The 17,359-nt window shown below is 46.3% G+C and overlaps 1 protein-coding gene across 14 annotated transcripts in view; it reads right to left on the bottom strand.

Moving 5' to 3' along the window:
• Positions 1–17,359, bottom strand: part of PRR5L (proline rich 5 like) — a 155,634-nt gene that overhangs the window by 30,401 nt on the left and 107,874 nt on the right. For all 14 annotated transcript variants that reach the window (XM_024975062.2, XM_059874594.1, XM_059874595.1 and 11 more), the window contains 1 exon segment: positions 7,645–7,693. In XM_024975062.2, the coding sequence (XP_024830830.1) occupies positions 7,645–7,693 (49 nt within the window).

Genomic DNA, 17,359 nt, shown 5'->3' with positions numbered 1-17,359 from the left:
TTTATATCCAGCAAGGCACACACCTGGCTCCCAGATAGATTCTATTGCCAGATAAGACATTCTTTCCTACCCCAGAAGGATTTGGCAGGATGTCACTCTGCCCACCAAGAACTTGTATTAACCAATAATTCTAGTTCACGCATTTGTTTTCAGGGACAGCAATGTCTACAGAGGTTGTTGTCGTTGGCATCAAGCCGATGATGGATTCATGGGTCACCTCCATTTTTTTCCCCTTTTGTGACTTTGAAAGTACAGCCATCATCTCTAAGGATGTCTACATTTCCTGTGAACCTGGATGTCTTCCTAGATAAGCAATAAAAAGTCTTATAAACAAAACTCACCCCCAGGCCCAAAGAGTTCTTAATAAACTAATGTGTAGGAGTGATGAGACCAGAGAGAAAGCCCCAGATGGGAGACTGAAGACAATTTAAAACTTGGTACAAATGCTAATTCTTCATTTAGCATCATTTTGCTGGTAAAATTCACTGAAAGGGTGAATTAGGGCTTTTTTCAAGTTATTTTATGAGGAAGCAGGAAAACAGTCCCATGTCTGTTTTGCTAGATACTGAAAAATATAAAGTTTAAAAGCATTGAAATTTTTCTTCTCCGGGGTTTTTCAGGGGATGTCTCCAGGGCATTTTTAACACTTAAATTATATAATCCAAAAGATTTTTTCCCGTGGCCAGATGGCCTGGGTTTGATCTATGCTCTACCTTTTACTGGGCTTCCCAGGAGGCACTAGTGGTAGAGAACCAGCCAGCCAATGCAAGAGATATAATTGACACAGGGTATGATCCCTGAGTCGGAAAGATCCCCTGGAGGAGGGCATGGCAACCCACTCCAGTATTCTTGCTGGAAAATTTCATGGACAGAGGAGCCTGGCGGCTACAGTCCATAGGGTCACAAAAAGTCAGACACGACTGAAGCGGCTTAGCATGCACGCTGTCTTTTACAAGTCGAATGATAGTGAATAACCTCTCTTTCCCCAGGTTCAGCTGCAATACGTGCTAAACAATAACAATGAAAATGTTCTCATCCTCTGTCAGGAGGACCACGTGACTTAGTGCAGGAACGGTTCTCAGATCAGGTCTCAAGACTTGAGCGCACACGAGAATCACCGAGGACTTGCTAAAACACAGACTGCTGGGCCGGACCCCACAGTTTCTGATTCAGTTCGTCTGAGGAGGGGCCGGAGGATTTGTTTATCTGACACTTTCTCAGGTGATGCTGAAAACACAGGTCTGAGGACCACACTTTGAGAACCAACAGATTAGAACAATGCCTGACACATAAATTTTGGAAAATATCGGCTTTTGTTACTATGATGGTTATTTTTGTCTTCCTTAAGTTGTAGAACAGCCTCCGAGAAAGGCCCCCTGCTGCTTTCCAAGTCTAACAATACTCTTTAGCCGCAGTCTTTACTTCTCAGGCCACTGAAGTGCTAGATGTTTTCATGTGTCCAGCATGTCTTCCATCCCTTCTCACACTGGTTCCCTAAACCCGTCTCCTGCCATTCCCAGCCTAGTCACCCAATTTCATCCATAATGGGTTTCCAAAAACACATACACATGTGGAACAAGACACTGACGTGTTATAAGGGGGAGTTCTGTTTCTATAGAGCATTAGATGATAAAATCCCTAATTACACCTCATTTTTGGTGCTCATCTTCAGGTGCTATATTTGCAGCATTTGGTATGTACATGTTCCTTCTTTACCAGTTGAACGTGTAATAATCTCGTCCGATGAAGCTACAGAGTTGCTGTTTCAGCATGTCCACAGATTTCCATCTTTCTCTCACTTATATTAAGATTTATGGTTATCCATTTCAAGACTCATTTTTCCATTTATCTCCATGAAATAGGAGGAGAGTCCAGTAAAAATATTCAAATAATTGCACAAAATTCAAGTAATTGCCGAGGAAATTAAGTACAGCAAAGCGGCTGGCTGGTGGGCAACCCCACAGAAGGCAGCCTGAAAGAGCCAGGGGTCATCCTGGAAGCCCCCAGACTATGCCAACTTTTTCTCTCCCTTCTCAGCAGCCAAGGGAAGCGTTAGGTCACCCCAGTGTTCATAGACTCTGTACGTAAGTTAAGGCCTCTCTTCCAAGAGCTGGCCAAATTCAAAATGCAACCTCTAATGACCTTCTCACCGAAAGACATCATCCTCTCCCCATCTCTCCCATCTTCATCCTGGAGTTCAGCTCCTCTTGTTTAAAGCCCCTCTGGATCCTGGCTCCAGTTTCACCTTCAAAGCAGTATATGGGAACTGTCCCTCACTACCTGCGTGCTTGTATGCTAAGTTGCTTCAGTCATATCTGCTTTTTTGTGACCCTATGGACTGTAGTCCACCAGACTTCTCTGTCCATGGATTCTCCAGGCAAAAATACTAGAGTGGGTAGTCATTTCTTCCTCCAGGGGATCTTCCCGACCCAGGGGTCGAACCCAAGTCGCTTATGTCTCCGGCAGTGGCAGGCTAGTTGTTTACCACTAGCGCCACCTGAGAAGCCCTCCTAATTTATCCTTTTTCCCATTTCAGGAATCACTCTAGCCTTCCCAAGTGGATTAAAGAAGAGTTTAAACTTTTGTACCCTATTCCATTTGGGTTTGAAAATTGCAAAAATTATTTCCCCCACTCTTTATTATTTCTCCACCCTAATTTTTCTGGATTCTTACAAGCCCTATCTTTGTACCTAAACAATGTATTTATTCTGGGCCTGTTTTTAAGCCTTTACCTTCCACTCAGTGCTTCAGTTAACATAATGTTCTGTATTACCTGTATGGATGTATCTACAGCTCTGCACTTCAATTTCATACTCCATGGTGACCAGGACGCTTCTATGGGTCTCTCCTTCAGCTTCCTGCCACGTGCCACATGCCCTTGATGAATCCTCTCTGATAATGGTGAGTTAATGGGAAACTGGCCTCCTGGGACTCACAGATATGAGAAGATGGAAACATTCTATCACACACTACTAGGCCATCTGTGACCTACTGACAAGCGTGGTTGCCAGATTTCCCCTTTTGCTAGGTAGTGTCTTGTTCAAGGGCTTCCCAGGTAGCTCAGTGGAAGAGAATCTGCCTGCCAATGCAGAAGATGCAAGAGACGTGGGTTCAGTCCCTGGGTTGGGAAGATCCCCTGGAGATGGAAATGGCAACCCACTCCATTATTCTTGCTGGGAAAAATCCCATGGACAGAGGAGCCTGGTGGGCTCCAATCCTAGGGTCACAAAAGAGTCAGACACGACTGAGTGACTAAACAAAAAGAACAAATCTTGTTGAAAGTCACTGACTACACCCTGAGTTTCTGTATCAAGCAAAACTCTGGTTGCACCAAAAGTAATTTAACTTTCTGGGCTTGAGGAAAAGCTTCCAACAGACACAACACAGCCAGCAGATGCAGAAACACAGAGTGCTATCTGCACTCTTCCCATCCCCACATCCCGAACCACTAAGGTACCTAATCAGTTAAGAGAAAAATGCAGAGCATTTCCTATCATCCATTTCCAGAGTTAAAAGAAACCAATTACCCCCCCAGGGCTGTCTCTAGGATAGAGTTCCTGTCGGAAACCCCAATTTTCCTTCTGGGCGCAATTCAAAACAGACCAAAGGATAAAGAAAATCAATACTGCAAATGTCAAAGATTTTTTCTGGCCGGTGTCTTCTAGAAATCTATCTGTGCTTTTGCCAGTCAAACGGGCTGTCTTCTCTGTGTGCAGGCATAAGATAAGCACCATTTTCCCACCTGTTTTCCCCTTCCCTCACCTCGGGTCATTTTCATTATACTTCCCTGAAGACCATCTTTTTTTTAAGCTGCAAAATGAGAATGTTCACTTTCAAAAGCGGAGCCCCAGTGATAGATTTTACAAACAGTAATCTCTGGGTTGGGGGTTCTGGGTACCAGGAAGCAGATCTCACTGCTGAGTACAGATGTCTGGGATGGTGGTCATCTGATCCTCCACACAGAGGAGCCCACTCGTCACCTTACCCAACAGCCATGTCCATGGCATGTGGGTTGCAACAGTCCACCCCAAGATTTCATTCCTCACTTGTCCCCAGACCTTGCCCCCTCCTTCTTTCTGGAGGAACGCTCTTCCTGGAGCCCATCCTGACTGTCCCTCTTAAAACTACAGCTGATAACTGAGTGTGAAGGCTGAGGTTGCCTCTATCCGCCTTCCCTCCTGGATTTCCCTCTTCATCTGAAGAACTATTCTCGGTGTGGCTTTGAAACCAGACCATTACTAAGGGTGCCTGGCAAATGACTTTCCAAACCTGAGTCTCTCTTGAACCACCGTCACCACTTGGCCACAACCAGGGCCGCTTACAGTTATTCCTGTATACTATTTTTCTTCAATCTATCCATTTTTTTCATTCTTTATTTTTAAAGATTTTTTTTTAATGTGGGCCACTTTAAAAGTCTTTATTGAATTTGTTACAATATTGCTTCTGTTTTATGCTTTGGTTTTTTGGCCCCAAGGCATGTCAGATCTTAGCTCCCTGATCAGGAGCCCATACCCCCTGCATTAGAAAGCGAGGTCTTAACCCCTGGACCACCAGGGAACTCAGGGAAGTTCCCCTCAATCCACTTTTTCAAAATATAAATATGTTTAAAAAAGAAACCAAAGTAACCCCATTTACCATAAACAGAATGTAACTCAAGGATCTACTCAATGCAAACTAAACGATGTTACATAACTCTAATTAAGGGCTTCTGGCTGAAGACACTAAGTCTGAAACCTGCTGTCTCTTCATTAAACAGCATAGATCATCAAGTCTTGCAGAAGTGTAACAGACACAAGGGCTCAAACCAAGACTTTCCCTGGCAGGATCAGAAGTGCCAAAGGAAAATAAGGAAACACCATGAAGACAAAGGTTGCTCAATACCACGGCATACACCTCCTCAAATCTCTCATGTATCCACGGTGGACAACCCCCTCCTCTAGCCCAAGAAAGTTTACTGGGCATCTACTATGTGCTGGGTAATTTCTAGGGACTACAGAATCAAACGCATTTTAAAAAATGGCTCTGAGCTCGCATGAGACCTAAAACCTACATTTTAACAAACAAACAGTATCTAGGATAGCCTTTGTTCCAATCTAGCACCTTGAACTAAGGAAAAACCCAGATTTGAAATCATGAAAAACTCCCAGAAGGAGACTCAATAGTCACCAAGCAGTCTCTCTGATTAAGCTCTAGATAAAACATGACATGTGGTTACCAGCTGTTAAGTGTCTGACACACTTTGTAAGCAGTACTAACTGCCCTCGAAACCTCAGGGCTTCCCAGTTAAACAAATCCCCACCCAAAAGCCCTCCCCAACCCATCCGAGGGGGAGCCCCCAAAGCCAAGCAATGACTGACACGTCAAACCTGGTTGAAACCACACAGGGAACCTTGTCTATTTTAAATGTCAATGAGGAAGACAGCTGGGCCAGCAGGTTTCTCCAGGAGGGGATGAAAAACCACTTCTGTAGTGGGATTTAAAACTCAGTCACTAGAGACAGCGAGAGAAGACAGTGTGGACAAGACTGACCTCTGAGTCAAGGGCAACTGAAATGATTCACATTTGTGACTAATTATCTCTTCTTTAATCTTTGTTTGTCTCTCTCCCTGGACAGGGGTGGTCTTTCAAGCTGCTGAGACTTTTGACCTGACTGAATTCCGGGCTTCTGTTGGGTCTTGCTTTCTCCAGATTTAGAATGGCCAAGTGGCCATTTTCTGGTGTGTGTGTGGGTGTGGGTGTGGGTGTGTGGGTGTGTGTGTGGGTGTGGGTGTGTGTAACAACTGACATTTGTCATTCTTTCAAAGTGCACATAAAAGTTTAAGCTTCCTGATCTATGCAAAGAAAATGAAAGGATGCTTGTGTTGTTTTTAAAACCTACAAACTCTTTATACTGTCTTAAAAGTATGCTCACCTGGGGCACAGAATAACATCACCAACCTGAAACCAATTTGTTACGGGTTTTATGTCACTTCCCCATTAAAATGGGCGAGTTACACTTTAGAATAAAGAATATGTATACAGCTGATCCTTGAACAACATGGGGGGCTTTGGGGGCCAACCCTCCACGTACTTGAAAATCTGCATATAATTTGTAGTCAGTCTTCTGCTTCACAGGATCTTTGATATTCACAGATTCAACCAACCATGGATCCTACAGTAAATACAGTAGTATTTACTATTAAAAAATAAACCAAACCTGTGTGCAAGTGGACCTTTGTGATTCAAACCCATGTTGTTCAAGGGTCAACAGTATATAGATATTTAATGAACACATTATTCTGTTTTACTCTGTACTAATCACTGTTCGAACACTTAACAAATAATAATTACCTTAGTCCTCACAACAGCCCTGTAAGGTTACATTCTATGACCCCTGTTTTTATAGAACAAGATACTAAAATAAGAGAGGTAAAGTGACTTCCCAAGGTCACACAGCTAGAAAGTGGCTGTGCTGGGCGCTGAATCCAGGCAGTCTGGCTCTAAGCGTTCTGCTCTGCTTCCCCCCGCCCTGGCCCCTTCACAGTATGTGCTGTGTGCTTTTCATGAATTATTTCATGTGGACAGAGCAGCGACCTATAAGGTAGATCATTTTTTTTTTAATGCCATTTTACAGATGGGGAAACTGAGGCATAGAGAGGTGAAGCAGCTTGCCCCAGACACTCAGCTCTGACTTCGTGGAAGTCACCCACTCAGTTACATGACACCTCCCCACGCCCTCCCACCATGTGCCTTTGGCTGGAGTCAGGAAGCCAGCTCGTGCCAGTGGGTTAGAAACCACCTGTGACTGAACTTGGAGTCTTGAGTTGACTAGCTGCATGACAACAGTGTCTAGGCAGGAGGGATGTTAGCTTGTCTGATTCAATTCTACCTTTAACAGAACAGACTGAGAGGCTTAATGACAAGAAAGAACTTGACTAAAGGGACATTTCATTACACTCAATTAGGTACCATCCACTGGGTGGGAGGGAATGGCAGTAGAGAAGCAGTTCTCCAAGTGTGGTTCAGGGTCCCCTGGGGGATCACCCAGACCTCTTCCACATGGTCAAAATGATTTTCTTAACAACACTAAGCTGTTATTTGCCTTGCATCCTCCATGAGTGTACTGTGGAATTTTCCGGAGACTATGGGCAATATTTTCCAGATGTGCATTATCACAATAGACTGATGATGAAGCCGATTCGAGGATCCAGTCTGCAGGCAAATTTGCAGGCATATAACACAATGCCACACTTCTACATTTAGTTTGAAAAAGTTATTGTTCATAAACATGTCATTAATGCTAACATGCAGGAGGTTTATTATTTGAATGAATTAAGGCATACAGTAAAGTTTCTCATGTCTAATTTCTATCATGGTGAAGATACAGTTAATCCAAATAAATGATTGTTTTTAAGAACATAAAGGGGTTCCTGAGACCAAAAAGCCTGAGAACTGCTACCTGAGACTGTAATCTCCAAAAGAGCAAGGACACTTGTCCTGTATGCCGCCACAGCCGCTGCACTGCAGTGCCCAGCACATAGGAGGAACTCGGGATACATAATTTTGGATGTTGAAGGCATGCCCTGTGTACCGTTATCAGTCATCCCTTAGGGTCCATGTATCCACGTGCAAAATACAACCCATGCTCAGATGCACAGAACTTACCTGGAAATAGTCTGTAATGAATGATCCAAGTTCACTCTTCAGCAGCCGCCTGGAGAGAGAGAAACACCGTCAAGCAGTCCTTGATGCCACAGCTCCTGGAGTCTAGTTCACGGATGCACAATGAATTGGCGTGCTTGCCAGCGACACAGGTGCTGAGACCAGGCCTGGGAAGGGGGTGTGCTTTCCTAGGCCCTAGGAATGCCCTACCCCCACCAAGGTTAGTAGAGAATTGGGGGCGGGGGATGGGAATCCTAGAGGGACTTCTGCTCCTTCATTCACTTTATGGGTAAAGCATTTCCAGAGGGCAGCCACAGGGGATCCTATTTCTAATAGAGGTGGAGGCAGGCCGGGGCACCTTGCTTCACGTGCAGCAAAAGATAAGGAAGAGGAATACCACAACTGTGTAATTAATTCCCCCATCTTTGCAGACTTCCTGGTTTAAAATGCATTTTGCATACATTCTTCATCCAAGTATTAGAAAGTATGTGTGTGGGGGGAGCAATTATTATCCCTCATGTATAGATAAAGAAACTGAGGCACAGAGAGGTCTCCCAAATAAGTCAGTGGCATAGTTAACATTCAAACTTTTTCTGCAAATTCAGCATTTTTGCATAACTCTACCCTGTCTTGCCTCGAAAATTCATGGAAGAATATATTCAGGTACCATGGTTTCGGTGGTCTCATTGCCCATCCCCGAGCAGCTGAAAAGTCCTTCAGGGGAGAACGGGTCTATTTTATTTATCCAGCACCAACATTCATTCAGCTGCCCTTTATGTGCCAGACATTGTTCTAGCACCAGGCGTACAGAAGAGAACAAGAACAGGCGAGGTTTCTGTTCTCAAGGAGCTTACATCTTTGCAGGGAGGGTTATGAAGAGCCAGCGGGTTAATCAATACACTCCCAAGATAAGTTCAAAGAGCCTTAAGAGCTACACACACAAAAAAAAAGAAAATGAAAAATGGGGGTATTGGCACCAGACCTCCTTCTCCCCGTGACAAATCATGCGACCATCGCTACTGGTCTTTCTTTAATTTAACCCAAACAAGGTGAGGAAGCTGAAGCCAAGAATCCAGCGAGTTCCCTAGAGAAGAAAGCCTTCAGAACATCCACTGACTTTATTTACGCATCCCATCAGCCACGGTTACTAAGGAGCAAACATTCAAACTTCTGACCACACCGACTGGGTTTTAACTCCTCAAAACAATGCGTTCCCACGTGTCGGATAAACAGGAAGTTGTTACAGCAAGATGTCACAAGGCGCAGAAGACAGACACAACAAGACTGGGTCACAAGAAGAAGAGACATCCATGACCTAAACTTTTGTCCCAGGAAGAACTCCCGAATGCTGAAAACCCACACTGAGCAAGGAAAATACCTTCTTTTTCCTAGGACCGAAGATGTGTCTGTGGTGGACACTGCATTCTGAGATCCAAGAGAACTGCATTTTCTGATCCAAGAGATCAGAAGGCCACCCCACCCAGAGAACCTAAGGTTCACCGACATGTGTGGAGATTTGACCAAGCCAGGGAAGTCTTCCTTGGTTACCAGGCCAAGAGCAGGTGGGTCCCGGCTGGACTTCGAGGCTAGAGGCATCTCTCAGACCAAACACGGAAATCAAGTGGGCAGTCCCAGGGGGAGGCCGTGGGACAGGAAGAGGCAGGGAAGCTGCTCCCGGCTGCTGGCTCCCAACAAGGTCTTCACGGCCACCGGGAAGTCTCAAAACCACAGGTGAAGGAGCCAAGCTTCATCAAAAAGTGGGGGAAACAAGTCAACACAGTCAGTTATTACTAACAGAGCTGCTCAAGTGTATCTTCGGGGCCCACAGTGTGGAGGGGTCAACACGGTTCTGAGACTAAACTGCATGCTATGGAATTGGTGTCCCGAGGAAGCCACACTGGGAGAACACTGTGCTCATGAAGATGCTTCAGGTAAAATCGAAAAAGAGGCTTCAGCGGTAAGAGTAGGCCTTCAAAGTCAAGAGCTAGGGAAACCTCCTGGAGCATGGCAGGGGAGTAATCACTATTGACTGGGATTGGATGTGATTAAGCAGGTGGTTATTGCCCAGGGATTTTCACAGTGGCACCCTGGGGGCATCGTGATGCTACCCAACTGAGGACTTCAAGGGGTCTCCTCCCCTGCCAGTGACAGGAACGGTACAGCACCCTAAGGTTTCAGCCAGGGCTCCATCAAGCCATGGCCAACGTCAGAGTTCTGCAGAGCATTACAAGAAGACAAAGCTCGAGATCGAAACCAGCTCATAAAGGCGCACAGACTAAAGAGTGAACTTGTTGCAACTGCCAAGACAAAGGCATAGCAAAAAGGACTCAGGAGCTAGCAGCAGCCATCCCAGGGCAGCAAGATGCTGATGGATATGAATAAAGAAGCAGAATATAAACAGGTGCTCCCACCACACTGATAAGGGTGGTCCTCAGTTCTTTACTGAAGCGTGACCAGACACAGGTGTGGAAGTCTGCTTTACATACTTTAAATGTAATGACTAGAACCAGATCTTGTAAGAGAACCGTGCAACTGTCCTTGTAGCAAACCCCAAGTTCAAAACCCTCTCCACCAGGTATTTTTATTACAGAGTTACCAGAACAGAATGGACCTTACCTGATCACTTAAATCAACGTTCTACTGGCCTGGGTGGGTAAATCAGCAAGCTATCTGTCCCTTACAAAATCCTGTCTTATTTCTGTCTGCACATGTTACTGGTTAGACAAGGTCAATGCATATATGTACAAGGTTTTTGCTGCAATGAAATATAGGGATTAACATAAATTGCACCAATAAAGTGCTCATAAAAATTTGGTTCACTCATACAGTGAAGTTCTAAGTAACCATAAAAAAAAAAGAGGAAATAAAGAAGTGCTCTTAGTAATGATATGAAGATGTCTACATGACATTTTTTTTTAAGTAAGTTGCAGAACAGTGTGTATAATATGGGAAGAGGAAACAAATATATATATGGTTTTTTATGTACACAGTATCAACAAACTCATGTCAAATCTGCTCTAACTTGCTGTTCTGTCATAACTACACGATTTGGTGTCCAAGTGGCCCTTTGAACTGAAATACACGGTACCTTGGGGCTTCCTAGGTGGCACTAGTGGTAAAAGAGCCTGCCTGCCAGTGCAGGAGACATAAGAGACACGGGTTTGATCACTGAGTTGGAAAGATCCCCTGGAGGAGGGGACAGTAACCCACTCCAGAATTCTTGCCTGGAGAATCCCATGAACAGAGGAGCCTGGCAGGTTACAGCCCATGGGGTCACACAGCTGGACATGAATGAAGCAACTTAGCGCGCGCACACACACACACAGTACCTTAATTTTTAAACAGGCAAAACAAACATGCATTTTCAAAATTACCTGTAAATGCACTATAAATGTCTTCTCCCCTCTATCTCCCCAAAAAGAAGGCTACAGAAGGTTGAAGCTGTTACTGGAAATTAAGTCGGGCTACAAAACACTTTGCTGGGGCTTCCCAGGTGGCTCAGTGGTAAATAATCTGCCTGCAGTGCAGGAGTCACAGGAGACACAGGTTCAATCCCTGGGTTGAGAAGATCCCCTGGAGGTGGGCATGGCAACCCACTCCAGTATTCTTGCCTGGAGAATCCCCATGGACACAGGAGGCTACAGAAGGTTGAAGGGGAGGGAGGTGGGGGTGGGGTGGGGTTCAGGACATATGTATACCCATGGCTGATTCATGTCTATGTATGGCAAAAACCACCACAGTATTGTAAAGTAATTAGCCTCCAATTAAAATAAATATATTAATTAAAAAAAAAAGGTTGAAGCTGTTACTAGAAATTAAGTCGGGCAACAAAGCACTTTAGCAAACTTTATTCCTTGAAGTTGGGAAATGCAGTGCTATAGACACCAAATCACCTCATCAGACCCCAGTTTGTGGGCCTCATATAAAGTGTCAAGTAAGTATCCCCAGCTGCTTTTCTATAAGTATTCCTTCTGTATGTATAAAGGAACTCTGGAAGAATAGCCAATAAACGACTATAATAAAAGTGATCTTTGGCAGGGGAGTAGGAACTGGGTTTCTGGAGTACAGGGAAGGGAGATTCCTTAGATATTTAAAATCTGGGAGTACATGGTGAACATGTCCTACTCAAAACCCCTAAAAACGATGGTTTCTAATTAACGATAACCACCACCAAGGTTACCAGCGGATGGCTTGAGGCCGAGAAGGAATTGTGGGAATGTGTTCCCACATCAAGGGTACAGTATCAGGAAGCAGACTGACCTCGGGGAACAGAATCCCACAAGGCCTGAGACTCTGCCAGTGCAAACCCACCCCAGGGCGGGTAACTCGAGATCTTAACACAGAGAGCGTGGGGTAAGGTGAGGTCAGAGCTCGCTGGCCAAGCTGAGAGCAGTCAGCCGCCGAGTCAGTGTGGGATCCGCTGTTGATTTGTATACTCTGTGTTTGCTCTGCTTGCACTTGGTTTACAAGGAAACTGCACTTCTGAAAAACTCTACCCTGGCCTTAGCTGAAGTGAGAGAAAGGGATTTTCTGCCTCTCGGCCTTGAGGCGTCATATCAAGGGGAACTTGGCAGTAGCTTCTCCACCAAAACAGGAACAGGGAACTGACATCAGGACCCCAGGAGTTAATTCCACCAAGTCACAAGCATTTCCTGAAAACCTACTGTGTGTCAGACATGGTGTGAGGTGCTAGGAGAGGAAGATAGAAGAGCTCAGACAATGATTCCTCACCGTCGGGACCACTCTCTCAGGAGACAGGTTACCATCTTGTCCCCAAATGGAAAGGATGAAGGCATTAGGGATGCACAGATTTAATCCACAGAGGGATCACTCAACTCTATAATCTGCCTCACTAAGTTTTCTAGTTTAGCTTGTAAAGTACAAGAAAGAAGAGAAAAGCAGAAGAAAGACAGGATTAAAGAGCCTGTGCTTTGTGGCCTCCTCCATACAGAAGAGATGGAAACCCTTGTTCCCAAAACCTTGGCTGCATGTTTCTCCTGGGCACAGAGGCACAGAGGTCAGCAGCCTCCCTTCCTCTTTCTCCATCCTTTTCTCCGGTTTCTTCCCAGGACACAGGAAAGTAATTACATATTGGAGCAATTCATAATAATGAATAAAAAACCAATTGCTTCTAGGAAGGAGCCTGACTTTTTTTTCCCAATTAGAGTTTACTGAGCACTTACTAAGTGCCAGGTGCCACTGTCAATAATGTACATGTGTTTCCTCATTTAAGCCTAAAACTGTTAGGTGATAGTGATATTACTGTTTTTTAGACACAAGAAAACAGAACCTCAGAGGTTACTGAGGAGGGTGTGCAGTGGGCTTAGGATAGAGAGGAGAAGAGTTTCATCAAGAGTGCAGTTTCATTAAGACCTGGGTCTGAACCCTGTGGTTAGCAATATCTTTTACAAGTTAACTTACAAGTTAATCCCTTGTACCTGTTTCCTCAACTGGAATTTGGGGATAATAAAACTACCCACTCCACAGAATTACTGCAAGGGTAAATTAGTTAATCTTTGAGTGGTAAGTTTATAGAACAGTGCCTGGCATACCGCAAAGCTTGGCAAGTGTCACCACCACCATCACCCCCATCACCAATGTCACCACTATCACCATCACCACCATCATCATTACTAGCACCACCACCCCCATCACCACCCCACATCATCACCAACACCACCATCGCCAACACCACCACCATCACCACTCGTTACAAGCATCACCACCACCATCACCACCACCCCCATCATCACCATCACCACCACCACCATCGCCAACAACAACACCATCACCACTCGTTACAAGCATCACCACCACCATCACCACCACCACCATCACCAACACCATCACCACTCGTTACAAGCATCACCACCACCATCACCACCACCACCATCACCACCACATCATCACCAACACCACCATCACCAACAACACCACCATCACCACTCGTTACAAGCATCACCATCACCATCACCACCCCCCCATCATCACCATCACCACTCGTTACGAGCACCACCACCACCATCACTACCCCCCCATCACCACCACCATCACCACTCGTTACAAGCATCACCACCACCATCACTACCCCCCCATCATCACCATCACCACCACCACCATTGCCAACAAAAACACCATCACCACTCGTTACAAGCATCACCACCACCACCACCATCACCAATACCATCACCACTCGTTACAAGCATCACCACCACCATCACCACCACATCATCACCATCACCACCATCACCACCCCCACATCATCACCAACACCACCATCACCACCACCACCACCACCACCACCACCATCACCACTCATTACGAGCACCACCACCATCACTACCCCCCACCACCACCATCACCACCACCACATCATCACCATCATCACCATCACCACCACCACCATCACCAACACCACATCATCACCATCACTACCATCACCAACACCACCACCAACACCACCATCACCACCACCACATCATCACCATCACCACCACCACCAACACCACCACCAACACCACATCATCACCATCACCACCATCACCACCACCACCACCATCACCACTCGTTACGAGCACCACCCCCATCACCACCCCCGCATCATCACCATCATCACCACCATCATTACTATCCCCACCACAATCATCATTACCATCACCGCCACCAGCAGCCATTGAGCTAGAATGAGAAGGAAGTGGGGACTTGAGAGTAATGGGAAGTGAATGTTTATGTGGGACTCAACCCAAAAGGGAAACAGGGCATGAAGTTCAGGCAGAAGCCAAAAGGGCCATAATAAGGAGAATGGGGAACCACTCACTCCCTAATCTGCGTTATCTCACCCCCCACCCTCCAGGCTGACCGGGTGAGACACCACCCCAGATGACAGGATTTCCTGTTATTACACAGGCCTGCCATCTCACCCCACACCATCTTGTCAACTCAACTTCCCACTTCTGTGGGCTCGATGGTAAATGAGGCACAGAAGCTGGATTCTAGCCAGTGGAGAGGCAGAGGGATGACCGAATGGCAGGCAGGGCAGGAAGTGGCAGAAATGACGCAGAGAAACCACCTTTGATGTGAGCCACAATCTCCCCTGAGCACAAGCCCCAAAGTAGCAAAATTCCAAAGGATGATGAAACATCTTAGAGAGAGGTGCCTCGGGGCTAAAGTCTAGCCAGCGTGATTGGGGAAACCATATCAGTTGGGTAGTACTTCTGTGTCACATGACCATCGGCGGCTGCCCCAGGCCCCTTGGCAGGATCTGGCCAGACACCCTCAGGGTCCAGGAACAGAGGGAACCTTACAGGATCCTGATCTTAAGCTAGTCAGTGCCTCTCAGATTTGATCATTAAATTCTCCCAAGATCACCCACCTCGCATCTACAACAGGGTGTGTTTCAAGGCAGCGGCATCCTTTAAGCAGGAAAACATGGAAACGACCTTTCCTCACAGGCCCCCATTCTATAGGGGCCCATCAGAGATCGTGTGCATGACTCAGATAAAACGCTAGGACTCTCACAGCTTTCTATATTCTGAACCACATGGGTGGCAATGGGGACAGTGAAAAAGATGGAGAAAGCCAACAGCGAGCATTTCCAGAGCTATACATTATGTCATTCGTACTGTGCTAAGCAGCTGGCACACAGCATCTGGAATTCTCCAGTAGCCTTTAAAGTAGGAATTTATCCTTGTTTTGAAGACAAGGAGACTTGACACTCACAGCCTTGCCTGAGGTCATACGCATCGGCAGATCCCAATTCAAACAGAGGCCCACCTGAACACCAGGCAGTGGTACCCGCCCCCACGCCCACATGGGCAGGCAGAAAAGGTGAGTGAGGGGCAGAGATGGGCACCAACAGTGCAGCAAACTCTGCGGAAGCCAGCAGCCAGGTCTTGGTCCCGCTGACCAGCAGACCAGCTCCAGGTCAAGCACCGCCCAGTGTAAACTTTCCAGACAGCTCTGGGTTTTCAGGGCAGATGCCCAGATGCTGTGCAGGCCAGCCACCGCATGGGCTGGTCCTGGAGGTTTCTCATGAGCTCCTTCCCTCAAATTACTCTTCCTGCCCCCAAAGATAAGGCTCTTTCTCAATCAGAGCAGACACACGGTGTCAACATGTTGTAATCAGGCAGAGCAACCCGGGCTAGAAAGACAGCTTGCCTGAAGGGCTCTCAAACGAGGGTTCTCAGAAGACAATGCCCCAACCATTTGATGATCTGTTCATGAACCTCTGTCCAGGGGAATCAGGCTTAAATCTGGACAATGCCCATCATGCGCCTCTTGGAGCCCACTTACATTTTTCAGTTGTTGTTCTTATTCTTCTGTTTGTTTTTTAATTTTATTTCCCTATATATTTATTTGGCTGCATCGGGTATTAGCTGCTGCAGGAGCTTTTGGTGCAGCCCTGGGTTCAGTAGCTGCCCAAGTGGGCATGTGGGATCTTAGTTCCCCGACCAGGAATCAAACCCACATCTTCTGCATTGGAAGGTGAATTCTTAACCACTGGATCACCAGGGAAGTCCCTCACTGACTGTTTGCTAAGGAACATGGGAAGCTCAAGCTCAAGTCTCAGGTCAGCTGCTAACTAGCTCTGTAAACTCTGGGCCAGTTATCCCACCTCTCTGTGCCTCTTATTTCCTCATCTGTAAAAGGAAGATACAGCAGCACTCAGATCACAAGAGTGTGGTGAGTTTTACCAGAGTTAACACACAGAGCCTGGCACGCACTAAATCAATGTTCTACTGAAGTCTGCTATTATGTCATGGAATCTTGACTCAGACTGGTCCCCTCTGCCAGCCTGCGGGTTCCATCTGGGTTCTCCTCTCCTCCCCTCCCAGCTCTTGCCCCAGCTGCAGATCTCAGTTGGGTCAACAGATTCCTCCCAGGGCTGGACCCAGCTGAGGCGGAGCTCTGCTCTGGGACTTGGGCAGCCAGCTGACTCAGAACAAAGACGTTTCAACTCCAACCTGTCGGAGATGGAGCTCAGTTCTTGGAACCTCCTCTTTCCTTGAAAATCTCTGGGGTTTCCTTCACGACGCCTCCCTCCCAACAAGAACAGAAGCAGGGTGGTTGGAGACAGAAGGAAAATGTGAGTTTCCTGCCTTAGGCCAGCTGCAGATAACTCATTTCTGGTTTCCGGAAACCTCCATCTGTGAGCATTTATTTCTGCTGAGAAAAAAAAAAAAAATCTCCCCAGGAAGAAGGAGGGGTGAAAAGGTATGGAGAGACGGGTGGCAAGATTTTTCTCTCCTCACTTGCCCTTTCTACCTGACTCTCACCCACCCCATCCTACAGATTTCAACAGGGTGCCCTCTCCCAGATCTAATGGTGCCCACTCCCCGCCTCACACTTCCCCAGCACTCTGGATTCTCCCACCACTGGACTTAAAATATCGCTTGATAGCTGCTTATTCAGTTCCTTCATCTCAATCTGTGGGACGTTCCCTAAGAGCAAGAACTACCCACCCCAACGGCTGCCCCAGGATCTGACAGACAGTCCACAAATATTCACTGATGAAATGAAGGAAAGCATCAATGACCCCTCTCTCTATGCCTACCCCCTCACCTCCAGCCAACCACAAATTGAAAGCACTTTTAAGAACCTACTTGCATAGGCTCCTAAGAACCAGGACACATGAACAGTAGCTTTCTCACACTTTCCTAACTTTCTACAATCAGTGGACTAGTTACTGAAAAGAATGTTTTAGCAGGAGCATGCGTCC

Source organism: Bos taurus, chromosome 15, assembly GCF_002263795.3.
Source record: "Bos taurus isolate L1 Dominette 01449 registration number 42190680 breed Hereford chromosome 15, ARS-UCD2.0, whole genome shotgun sequence".
Taxonomy (NCBI): Eukaryota; Metazoa; Chordata; class Mammalia; order Artiodactyla; family Bovidae; genus Bos; species Bos taurus.
The sequence above is the reverse complement of the archived record's forward strand: the minus strand, read 5'-3'. Positions and strand labels throughout refer to the sequence as shown.